The 13,356-nt window shown below is 33.3% G+C and overlaps 1 protein-coding gene and 1 non-coding gene across 2 annotated transcripts in view; both read right to left on the bottom strand.

The window, feature by feature from the left end:
- Positions 1 to 13,356, bottom strand: part of Ccdc73 (coiled-coil domain containing 73) — a 120,754-nt gene that overhangs the window by 1,200 nt on the left and 106,198 nt on the right. The window contains exons 14-16 of the mRNA XM_026404255.2: positions 9,070 to 9,253; positions 6,462 to 7,970; positions 3,835 to 3,968 (exon numbers count right to left, since the gene is read on the bottom strand). Coding sequence (XP_026260040.2) covers positions 3,835 to 3,968; positions 6,462 to 7,970; positions 9,070 to 9,253 — 1,827 coding nt within the window. The remainder of the gene's footprint in view (positions 1 to 3,834; positions 3,969 to 6,461; positions 7,971 to 9,069; positions 9,254 to 13,356) is intronic.
- On the bottom strand, positions 11,313 to 11,418 carry LOC113194236 (U6 spliceosomal RNA). The gene has a single exon (XR_003302257.1). It is a non-coding gene; the product is annotated as a U6 spliceosomal RNA (small nuclear RNA).

The raw sequence follows: 13,356 nt of genomic DNA, 5'->3' as shown, positions 1-13,356 counted from the left end.
AAAAATAAAATTGAGGTAATTTCATGGAAAAGAATCTTTGGTCTTCACATACATTACTAGATAAAATCTTCTATTCAAAGGGAATATTAAATGGCTTTAAGATAATAGTTACTGTGTTATTTTGTTATTATCAGGGAAATAATGAGTATTTTAGAAATATGAGTTAACATTCAAATCGCCTCAGATCCCAATCACCATTACATATTTTGATGTAAATGTACTAATCTTTTTAGACTTGGATCATATTTTTATCAGTTTACATAGCTGTGTTGAAAAGCATTTTATCATCTTCTGTTCTTTTTTTTTCTTTTTTAAAGAGAGAATTTTTTAATATTTAATATTTATTTTTCAGTTTTTCGGTGGACACAACATCTTTATTTTATTTTTATGTGGTGCTGAGGATCAAACCCAGCGCCTTGCGCATGCCAGGCAAGCACATTACCACTTGAGCCACATCCCCAGCCCTCCTCCTGTTCTAAAGTCTTTTAAGAAGATGTTTCTGTCCCATTGTTCCATATTTAATCCATTTTTGGACACTGAAACTGTAGATCAGGCTATAATTAGTATCATTTGTTCATAAATTCTTAATGAAAAATCTGAGTATTGCTTTACATTAAAATCTTTTCCAGGGCTGGGGTTGTGCTCAGTGGTTAGGGTGCTTGCCTAGAACGCATGAGGCATTGGGTTCGATCCCCAGCACTACATATAAATAAATAAAATAAAGGTTCATTCACAACTAAAAGATTTTTAAAAAAAGTTATTGTGTCCATCTACAACTGAAAATTTTTTTTAAAAAACCTTTTTCAGTTTTATTGGTAAAAGTGGCATTAACATCATTTTCATTGTGAAATATTTTTTACATGAGCTTAAATGTTTGTTAGAATTTAACCACCATTCCCTAAGAGAGTGCTCTGTTTGGCTCCCTGAAAAATTCTACCACTCCCCTCTAAGCCTTGCCTCTGATTTTGGGGTTGATACTATTATATTTGTCTAATTGCTAATGTTCTTTGAAAAGTGTCAAGGTCACTAAGAGACCATAGACAAGTCATTCCAATTTTTATGGTCCTCAGTTTTCTCATCAGTTTCTTTTACCTCCCAGATGCTATTACTGGAAAGAATGAGTAGTATGGAATAAACATGTTCATAGATGAGTGTATTTCTGATAATGGTCTGATAATATGTGTTCAATATACTTCCATCAGATCAAAATGGATTCTAAGTGACCCATATGATAGACAAGATAAGGAAAGATAGGTAAAATCTAAATCTAATCTTGAAGTAAAATGATTGTTGAGCTGTGTGATTAAATGGCCCAAAATGCTTGGTACTTTTGGCATCTCAAGCACAAATTAGCGATTTCTCCAAATCCTGATTCTTTTATTACTTTTTATCTTGATGATAATGGAAAGGAAGGACAGATCTGTTTTAGCAACCCTCTTGGTGGGAAGGGTAAGAACAGGGATTGGCTCTACAGAAACAAAATACAGATTAAGGTTTTTTGCACTTAGCCTGTCCTATATAGCATAAGAGGTTTCTACCGCCAACTGCAATAATTTTAGTTCCATATGTTGGCACATTTCTTTGCTCTTTCCCTTCTTTTTTACCAATTTGTTACCTCCTACCCTTAACATTTCCCCTAGCTTGGTACTAGTCCTTTTATTTCAGCCTCAGAATTGAATGAATAAAATATATAGTTCTGAATCCTCTCTCCATCCTCATTCCTGGATATGATAAAGATTATAGCACACTACCAACCTAAATCCAAGAATAAGAACACAAACATTGTATCTTTTCAAGTTGCTCTAAACCCATATGGAAAAGTGGATTCGCACCTAAATTTAACAAAATTGGTGTGAAGAGTGTATAAAAATGTTAAAACATAAAAATTATTTTCCTTTTCTGGCTATAAATACAAAATTCATTTGTGTTCATTTACAACAGATTTGGCAAACTTTTTCCCTGCCAAGAATCAGATAATATATATTTTGAGCTTTGTAGACTTTTCACAACTGCCTAATCCTGTCATTGCAGTGCAGAAGCACCATATGAAAAGGAATGGGTGTAGCTTTGCTGTACTGTTTTACTTACTAGGAAGATCTACTTTGATTTTGTCCCATGTTACATGTGGTGCTGAGAATTGAACCCAGTGCCTCACACATGTTAGGCAAGTGCTTAGAGCACTGAGCCACAACTCCAGCCCCATGTACCAGTATTTTTGAGAAGAAATTTTTCTATTATGAAAGTTGAAAAAGCGTAATTCAACATTTGATTAAGAGCCAAGACATCTAGCATAGATTCACTGCAGATAATGTCTCAATGACCTTGGAAAATAATTTTATATCACTGTTTCCTCATCTGCAAAATAGAAAAAAAATGTATTTACCTTACAGGATGTTGTGGGAATGTTTCTTTCAAAAGGTTATAAATTCTACAAATGTAAATTTTTAAAAATAACATTAATTGCAGGAAGAAAACTAGGAATTAGACACAAAGAAGTTCCGTATTAGGTTACTTATAAAAATGGACTTTGAAGGAAATTGTGAATTTTTCATCATCCCCTAAGATGTTTGAAGGTAGGATGTGGGTTTTTTTTTAATATTTATTTTTTAGTTATAGGTGGACACAATATCTTTGTTTTTATTTTTTTATGAGGTGCTGAGGATTAAACCTGGTGCCTCATGCATGGTAGGCGAACACTCTACCTCTGAGCCACAACCCCAGCCCATATTGTGGTTTTGATCTAATTAGCAACAGGGTATCTAGCTTTGCTCTCTAGCTTCCTTGTTGCTTTAACTCTGACTTATCCAATTGACCAAGACAACCTAGGTTTTCCAGTGCCAGATTTACTGATCTCTATTATAAATACATACTTGTACACACCAACCTGAAATTAGACTGCTGTTTTCCAGTTTGTAAAATGTGAAAAGTTGAAATGCATTCTGCTGTCATACATAACTAGTTAGGAAGAAAAAGGACAGATCTGATTTTTGTTTCAGCTCTGCCAAAGAAGAATTATGCTATCTCATTTGAGGTTCTCCAATTAATAAAGTACATTGTTAAAAGTTGTTACTTATTAAGGATGTGTTAGTGCTATGGTTTTTTTGTACATGCTAAAGAGAAAGCTGTCTCAAATATAAAATATACAGTAACTTTAAAATCTCATTGTGCAGTTGGTTGTTTATAAATAACATTTTAGATCATCTTTGTCAGTTGTACTTGTCTTTTAAGACTTGAACAGTACAGACTTTTTGCTAAAGTTCTGCACAAGATATAGAACTTAATAAATTTGACCAAATAACCTGTCAGCTGTAGTTAGTTGCTTTTCTTTATGACAAATGGACTCCTGGGAACCATATGAGCTATACAAATACTTCAGTATATATATTCATACTTATTATCATCACATTATGGATATTTTATCCTTTTACACTGTATTCTATTTTTTTCTCAGTTTCCAAAGATAATATAAACTAAACAAGGCATTATTAAAAACTAGACTTGCTTAGCTTATTTTTAAGCATCTTTATTATAAAATTTAAACACTAAAATGTCACTATTTCTAAACTTAAGTGACTAAAAAGTAGAAGTACATAGTATGATGCCTCATCCTCTCCTTCCCCAAACAGGCTGGATTGTATCTATTTGATTTATACACTGTGACTTTTTCCTGCTGTTTTCTATCAACCTTAATTGTGAAAAATGGTGCCATGTTGCCCTCTTGATATTATTTTGGAGATCAGTTAGGTCTTAAAGCATCCAGATGCATACAGTTCTACACATATCTGTAGAATTAGCTCACTAAGGTCTGCTCGGCAATATTTTTAATTGACTTACATGTTCTGTGGGAAAAGAGGAATCATAAAAAGTCTTTGCAGTTGCATTCCTCTCTTCACTGGGCTCTCCCTTGGGATCTGGATGGATACTCCAGTTATTCAAAGTGTCAGCAACTCTGTTAATGGTGGTAGTATCTGATTGACAAAGAGGAAATGGCAACAACCGAATTTTATTCTCTAGGCACTCATTTTTAGTGACTGAACTTTCTTTCTCATCCTGTGCTTTTGTATTTAAAAAGCAACAATATCTCTTTACTATGAATCTTATAGTTTTCCTAGACTTTCCTCTTACACTAAGCATTTCATTTCACAAAACAAGATTTTATTGCTCCTTTATAAAACCTAATCACTATAATTTCACATAAAAAATAAGGTGGTATAATTATCTTCTAAAATAAAACAACTTCTAAAATGCTAGCTTCCCTTCCCCCATTACTACTTTGCCCACACACACATAAGCATTTATAAAATTACCATTTTAAGTTTGAACAAGCTCAGTGCCAGATTTGATAAACTAATTTGAAGAAACTGGTTGTAGTAACAAGCCCTCAAAAAGGCTATTTAAAAAAGAGATCAGTGGGCTTTAATAAACAGGTTAAATAAATCAACTGTAAAAATTAGAAGATAACAGTATTTAATGAGTATTTTACAAGTTCAATTTCTACAGAATGCTAGACATTTCTCCTTAATATCTAATATCACTGAAATGTAACTAAAGAGGAAAGAACCTCTGAAAAAATAGAAAGTGTTACATCAGACCCTAAAGCAGCAATTGACTAACTCAATAGAATATGAAGTAAACTTTTATTATATTAAAAAAAAATGACAGTTTGGGAAATGAGGTTATATAGTATTTTGGTGTTTTCTGTTTTCCTCTACATTCCTTCCTACTGGTGCTAGTAAAGGTATGATTATTTTGGTTTTAATTCCCAAATATTATTTAAATTTTTTTCTCAGTTTACTTTGTAAAAGAAACCTGTTTAATCTGAGACCATAAAAAGCAGGATTTCCTTGTAATACACATTTCTTTAATGGGTCTAAATGTACATTGTTAAACCCACAGTTTTCTGTGTGTGCTGGTGCATGCTTGTAATCAAGAGGGTAAGGCAGGAGGATTGCAAGTTCAAGGCCAGCTGGGGCAATTTAGCAAGACTCCATCTCAAAATATAAATTAAAAAGGGATGGGGATAGGGACTGAGGTTGTGGCTCAGCGGTATTGTGCTCACCTAGCATGTGCGAGGCCCTGGGTTCTATCCTCAGCACCACATAAAAAAAATAAAATAAAGGTATTGTGTCCAACTACAAATAAAAAAATATTTTAAAAAGACAAAAAGGGATGGGGATATATATAGCTCAATAGTAAAGTGCCCCTGGGTTCAACCCCAGTACTAAAAACAAACAAGCAAAACTTAAGAATTTCTTTTTTAACACTCTTGACAACTTTATGAGGTAGCTATTAGCAAACATTTTTTCTCATAATTACAAATTATTGCTTTTATCTTCAATTTATTTAAATTTGAACATAACAGGTAGATAAGTGTTTATATACTACTTATTCTTAGCATGTTTTTAAATATTAAAACTATGAAAAACACATTGATTATGTGAACCTCAATGTACCTACAACCAACTTCAACATCAATATTAAGTAATGTAAGTTCACCTAACAGCTCCCTCCTACTTTTTTCCTAGAGTATTTTAAAGCAAAACTTGGACACCATGTCACTTCATGTGCTTATTTTTAGGAATAAAACAGCCCCTCTGCTCTGAAAGGTGTTTAAATTTGAACATAACAGGTACATAAGTGTTTAAAGAGTGACTGATATCAATAATATAAACTGTGATGCTTCACTTGCTTATAAAATGAGAAGAACAAAATGAATTTGTGGTGGTGCTAAAGGAACAGATATTCGAAAAAGTGAAGGAAAGGAGAAAACTAGGAGATGAAACTGACATAGAAATTATAATGTGGTTTTGAGGGAAAGAAGTTTTTTAAATTTTTTATTGGTGCATAATAATTATGAATAATAACAGGATTCATTATGACATTCATACATGCACATAACTTCAATTTGGTCAATTTAATTCCCCAGTACGTCTGCTTGCCCTCCTTCCCACTGATTCCCTTCCTCTACACTACTGGTCTCTCTCCTATTCTCATGAGATCCCTTTTCTTGGGAAGGAAATCTTTAAGGATGCTGAGAGTATAGAGAGAAAAGGAGTAAACATGCACATTGTCAGAACCCTCAGTCACTAAATTCATTTGCTCTAAAAAGTAAAAAAGGAATCAGATTAGGTAGTTATTCCTATTTTAAAATTAATGACTCAGAACTGTTGGTTGTTTTTGCTTTTCTTGATAATGGTAGGGAAAAAAAACTTTTAAAAAATTTCCAAATGTGATTGTACATTAATAATACTGGCCCAGAATTAGGTTAAAAGAAGCTCACTTATATTTAAATAAAAATCTTTCCTGCTTTTACATATCTATGTGTTTGCAGTATATTAGCTTAGGGGCAAAATCATTTAGTATAAACATTTTCACTGAACACAATCTTTTTAGAGACTTTATCAAGAATAATAATTAGTAAAACAAATTTGGGGAATTAAAATATAACCTTACTTTCTTACCCGGTCCAATATCCTTTCTGTCATCATCCATACCAGCTTTTTCACAAATGGTCTTTGAAATTCTCTTTTTATTTTCTGTTGGACCTACTGGTCTCTCTTTCAGCAACAAAGGAATGCTAGAAGTTGAAGTGTTCACTGTTTGACTCTCATTTTGATTTACTTTTGACCAAGGATCAGGGTCTAAAAAATTCATGTACACTGGAGTTTTCTCAGTTTTTTTATCTGAAGTGAAAAGATCAAAGGTTGACCTTCCACTTCTGTTTACTAAATCACCAGATGGCTTTATGTGAAATGAATCTGATTCTTCCAGCTGACCTTCACTGTACATTTTTTCTGAAACTATTTTGCCATTTAATGACTCTGTTTTCTCTGTGTTATTTAACAACATATGCTGTGTTTCGTTCACTTTTACAAAAAGGAAGAGGTCATTTTTTGTGACTTCAGTTATCTGATTCTCATCAATCTGACTCTCATTGGAAAACTGTATTTCTTTGGAAGTTTTCATATGAACATCAGTTTTGAAATCTTTGGCTTGTGAAGTATGACTATTCTCATCATTAACCTGAAGATGGGAAATGGTGATATTGTCTTCTAAATATCCCAAACAGTTCTTAAATTGATGATTTTGCATATCATTCATATTTTTCCACACAGCTCTTTCTCTGGGGATTGAGCTGAATTTCTCCAATGTAGGTGTAATATTAATACTGTTATCTGTATTCTTAAGTGCTTTCACATTATCACCGAAGGCAGCAGATGAAATGAGATGGTTAATTACTACATCACAGGGAGGAATAAGTTCAGTTTTCTCTGAAGTATCTTGACATATTTGCTGAATATTCGAAGTTTGTTTAAAAGGTAATATGCTGTATTCACTTTTTTTATTGAATAGTTGTATTTGTTTTATTTTACACTGTTTATCATCTAATATAATATGACTTGAATCCTGTGAACCATACTTCTCACACTGACCAGGAATCATTTTTATATCTGGAGATGAATCTAAATCTGTTTTGGTTTGGGCACTATTAATAATTTCCTTCCCTGTAGCATTTTCTTGAGTCTCCAGGTGCAATCTGAATTGTTGTTCAAATGGTTTACGTTCAGAAACTTCTTTATTATTCCTATTGCAAGCTGTCTGATTTACAACATTGTTAAACGAGGCTCTGTTATTTTCAGTTTCCAGATGTATATCTGTGTGATGAAGATCTAATCCTTCCATTCTTTCTAAGGGTATTTTTTTGGTTTCTGTTGATAGATCCACCACTAAAAGTGGATTATTTTGTGCTTTAAATTCTGTACATTCATTGTCTTTTTCCACGACTACCTTGTATTTTATTTCTGCAGTAACTGATTTTCTACAGTGAGTAACATTCACAGTTTGTTTTTGACTAATTACATCTTTATCTAGGTAGAGGGCTTTGCTTAGGGAGATTTCACTTTGATTTTCATCCTGAGAGACAGTAGTATCAATTTCATTCTTGACACTTTTTTCAAAAAACTGTAAACCTGTCATGATGAAGACACAGTTAAATTTTATTTTATATGCTAATGCTTTTATAAAACATGTATCACCAGTATTTGTAAAAACATTTATCCTTATTTTACTGACCAATAATTACACAAACATAACAATGTCAATTTTACATAAATATTGAGTTCTCTTTAGTATAACAAGCATATATTTAGATGCTACCTATTCAACTTTTCCCTATTGAATTTTTATTATATAACAGCAAAAGTATTTTTTTAAAGAAAGGGGAAGTAAGCTGGGGTGCTACAACATGTTTTTTTAATATCTCTTGTCTATTGTTGTTTGGACACATAACACAGTCTTATAAACAGAGAGCTGATAAAAATTAATCTATTCTGATAGGTTCCACTCTAATTTCTATTATACCTAGTCCAATCCAGCAATTGTGCAGAAGAAACTGCCTTCTTTGAATCTAACAACTGTCACTTTTTTATTCACTACCCTATAAATATTTTTAAATTCTGGAAGAGTTCTGAGAAAATGAACAGGATATCTACTTGACCAAGACATTAATTTTATTCCTCTGTGTTCTAACCATAGATAACAAATCTTAAGTATAGATAAAATAATCTAGAATTAAATTAAGGTCTTGAAGTCCATTCTTTCTACAACATCTCCACCAAGTGGTTGTTGACCTTCAATCAGTACCATCTTTAAACAACTATTTTCAAAATGGAAGCATTAGTAAATAATTTCAATAAAGAGGGTCATTTGAATTAAGAAAAGTACACTAGTCATTCATCAGAAAGCTATTGGTGACCCAGAGAACATTCTCAAAGAAATGAAGGCAAAATAAGAATGCAAAAATAGGTCAAGGAATAAGAAATGAGGAGAGGCAGAAATAGTACCTTTTCCCAAAACTATTGATAAATATTGACTGTTTGAAGGTTGCTTGTTTTCTTGATATATGCAAATGAAAAGACTATCCTATGTGGTCCTCAAAGCAAAGACTATAATCAATATTCCCTCAAATTCCATTGAGGGCCCTGCATGGTGCTTTAGCAGTTCCTTTGTGTGTGTGTGGGGGGGGGGACTCAATACACAAGTTAGAATTAACCTTAATTTTATGGTTACCTTCTGTGATGATTTCTTCAATAGGTAGGTCTTTCTTTTCCTCCTCTTCTCTATCTTCAACATCTGAATAAAAACTCTTAGTATTTTCTTCCATTATTTCTTGCCCAGAATTGTATTTCTGTATGATGGCATTTTCTGATTTTTTAGTTCTTTCACTGTTTTCATTATTTATTTCTGGAACATTCTATTATAAAATGAAAGAGAGTCCTTCAATGTAAAAAAAAATGTTAAAAAGTATAAAACAATTGGGCAAACTTTGTTGAGAGAAGAAGAATCTGTATTTCAACTTAACTATTCATCAATTTCTATTTGAAAACCAGACAAACTTACTTTATAGTATTTAAACAAAAAACCCTTAAACATGTTGCATGCTAAGGAGTTCCAACCTTACCAGGAAGACATGGAGAAGTCACTGAAGGACTTTTAAGCAAGGAGTGAATAACATGATCTGATCAGAAAGACCACTCTGGCTGCAATGTAAGAATGGATTAATATCCCCAAACTTCATTAACTAAAACCAGCCACGATAATGTTTATAACTCAGTGTGTATACCAAAATATTTCCTATGATACACTGATGTTTTCCATGCTACTTTATTTTTAGCATAAATCACTAGTCAAATTTTCATGAATCACTGATAGGTTGCACCTAGAAATCTGAGAAACAATAAAAGGGAGACAGTACCTGAGGCAGAGAGATGCATCGGAGAGTGCCATAGTAGTCTAGGTGACACCAGTATAGAGGAAGAGTGATAAATAGTCTCTTAAATCATTATAAACTAACAGCAATAAGATTTGGTCAACATTTAAATGTGAGGATTGAGAGAGAAGTTAAATTACTCAAAAAGTTTACATTGTGTAACTAAGTGACTGGGATGTCAGTCACTGAGCTACTAGAAAGCAGGAGTAGCAGATTTGATGAAAATACAAATTCAGTTTGAACCTGTTTAATTTGAAGAGTTTGTAATACAATTAGAGTGGTGAAGTGAAATAAATATTAGATTATGAATGTGAACTTAAGAGATAAAAATGACCTGCAACTGTAGATCTGAAAATTAACAGCAGGTGCACAGCAATTGAAGATGGGGGTATTTTGAGGGGGGAATAAAAAGGACAAAGGATAAAATGCTGATGAAGGGGCTGGGGTTGTAGCTCAGAGGTAGAGCACTTGCCTAGCACATGTGAGGCGCAGGGTTAGATCCTTAGCACAACATAAAAATAATTTTTTTAAATAAATAAAATAAAGGTATTGTGTCCAACTAAAAAAAATTTTTTTTAAAATATTGCTGATGAAGTCTTCCAAGGGAAACACAGAAGAGACTCTTACAAAGGAAATTGAGAAAAATATTATGGTAGTTACCAGAAACAGTGTGGTTGGATAAATATGGGTGCACATCCTGGTTTTTATATATATTAGTTTTGAGATCCTAGAAGGAAACTTGTAGTGGTTATGAATAAACAAAATTTGGTATACCCATACAGTGGAGTACTATTCTACCATAAAAAGGAGTGAAGTTCTAATACAGGCTACCAAAGGATGAAGCTTGAAAACATTATGCTGATTGAAATGAGCTAGAACAAGAAGATAAATACTATATAAACACTATATGATTCTACTTACATAAAATATACAGAATAGGCAAATTAGAGTCAGAAAGTAGATGAGAGAGTACCAAAAATGGGGTGAGGGGAGTATGGGGATTTACTGTTTAATGGTTACAAAATTTCTGTTTGAAGTGATGAAAATGTTTCGGAAGTAAGACAGCAATGATGGTTGCATAACATTGCAAATGTAATTAATGCCACTGAATTTTAAGTTTAAGTGTAAGCACTTTAAAATGGCACACTTTGTATTATATATTTTACCACAACAAAAGAAACTGATAAATAAAAAGGACTACAAAATATCACAAAAATATTAATTTTTAAAGTATCTTATATGAATATTTGTGTCTATTTCTATATGAACACATGTATAGAAAAATTCTTAGAAGGTTCATCTATCAAAACTTTGGCAATTATTATTTCTGGAGGTGATATTATGAATGACCTTCATTTTCATATTTTATTTTTTAGTTTGTTCTAATTAGTTACACATGACAGTAGAAGCATTTTGACACATCAGACATAAATGGAGTATAACTTCTCATTTGTCTGGTTGAACATGATATAGAGTTACACAAGTCATGTAATTGTATGCACAAAGGGTAATAATGTCTGATTCATTCTACTAACATTCCTACAAATACATGGAATGCTTCATGAATTTGCATGCCATCCTTGTGCAAGGCCATGCAAATCTTCTCTGTAACATTCCAATTTTAGTATATGTGCTGCTGAAGGGAGCACTCATTTTCATATTCTAAAGTTTCTACATTGTCTACATTTCTTAAAATGAAAACATTACTTAAGATCTGATAAAAGAGCTATTTTCAATTTGAAAGTAAATGGATGCTGAAAGATTTATTTATGAATGCAAGTTTGTATTCATTTCTATAAACAATCAGATGGTATAAGAATTTCTTGCCAGGCTGGGGTTGTAGCTCAGTGGTAGAGCACTTGCCTTACATGCGTGAGGCACTGGGTTCAATCCTCAGCACCACATAAAAATAAAGAAAGAAAGATATTGTGTCCATGTACAACTAAAAAAAATATTAAAAAAAGAATTACTTGCCATTCACCACTCTCAACCTGTATTTATGAATATTAAAATATTATCTTAATATTAAAATATTATCTTCTACTGTCATGTATAACTAATTAGAACAAATTAAAAAATAATGATTCAGAGAAAGATAATATCTCTCTCTGGAGCCAGGAATAGTGGCACGCACCTGTAATCCCAGTTACTTGGGAGGCTAAGATAGGGGGATAGCAAATACAAGGCCAGTCTTAGTAGCTTAGTGCAATCCTGTCTCAAACTAAAAATAAAAAGGGTTGGGGTCTGGCCCAGCAGCAGAGTGCTTGCCTAGCACACGCAGGGTTCTGGGTTCAGTCCTCAATGCTGCCAAAACAAATCTGCCTGCACTATTGCAGTGTTCTCCAACCTGCCACATCTTTAGTCTCATCTCATTCTAGTCTCTCCATATACATCATCACTAAAATCATCTTTCAAAACAGTAAATCTGATCACTTTACGCCTCTGCTTAAAACCTCAAAAAGGTTAGAGGTAAGAACAAACTTCTACAAATGGACTATTCAGCTCTCTTTAGTCTGCTTTCTGCCTGTCTTTAAAGATTTTGTTAGTTAGCTTTCCATCACTGTGACAAAACACCTGAGTAAATTAACTTAAAGGATGAAAGATTTATTTTGGCTCCTGGTCTCAGAGGTTGCAGTCCATGATTGTGTGGCCCCATCACTAGAGGCCTGTGGTAGGGCAGACTATCATGATGGGGAACACACAGCAGAACAGAATTACTCACCTCATGGCAGCTGGTAAGGAGCGATGGGAAAAGGGATGAGGATAAGAAGGAAAGAGAGAGGCAGGGGACAAGACACAGACTTCAAGGATGAACCCTAGTAGCCCATCTCCTCCCATTCTGCTCACTTTCTAAAGTCTCCACACTTCTCAACAGCACCACCAGGTGGGTATCAAGCCTTCAACACATATGCCTTTGGAGGACATTCCAGATCCAAATTTTAACAAAGATGAACCCTATCATTCTTCAAGTTTACTTCCTAGGGATATTTTTTACATTACAGCCCCAGGGAGGGAGAGGGTAGGTATAAATCAAGACAGTCTTGCTTATTTGAGAAGAGAGATCCCAGAGATCAGAGTTAGGAGAAGCTGAGGTGGCCTCAATTTGTGAGGCAAAGTACTCAAGGTGAGGGAACTAGGAAGAAAAAGAGCTGTAGAAAACCGCACAGTCTGTTGAAAAATTAAAGATACCCAAAAAAAGAATCAAATGGAAATTCTGGAGATGATATGTATAGTATCTGAAATAAAAAGTTATTAGACTTAGTAGCAGCTTAGGCATTTTAGAAAGATAAGTGGACTTCAAGACCCAATAATGAACAATACAGACTAGTATAGAGAAAGAAAAAAGACTGAAAAAATTTTGCAGTAGAGCTTCAGTAATCTGTTGGACAACCTCAAGCAGTCTAACATGTGTACCTGAAGTTCCACAAAAGAAGAGGGGGACAGAAAGAAATAACTGAGAAACAATGACCCCGAATCCTCCAAATTTGACGAAAACTATACCTTGAATTTACAGGTACAAGAAATTCAGTAAGTCTCAAATAAGACATATACAAAGATCATGCCAAGGTATATCAAAATTAAATTGT

The sequence above is a fragment of the Urocitellus parryii genome, chromosome 4 (genome assembly GCF_045843805.1).
Source record: "Urocitellus parryii isolate mUroPar1 chromosome 4, mUroPar1.hap1, whole genome shotgun sequence".
Lineage (NCBI taxonomy): Eukaryota > Metazoa > Chordata > Mammalia > Rodentia > Sciuridae > Urocitellus > Urocitellus parryii.
Note: the sequence above shows the minus strand (reverse complement) of the source record. Positions and strands in the feature narration are given on the sequence as shown.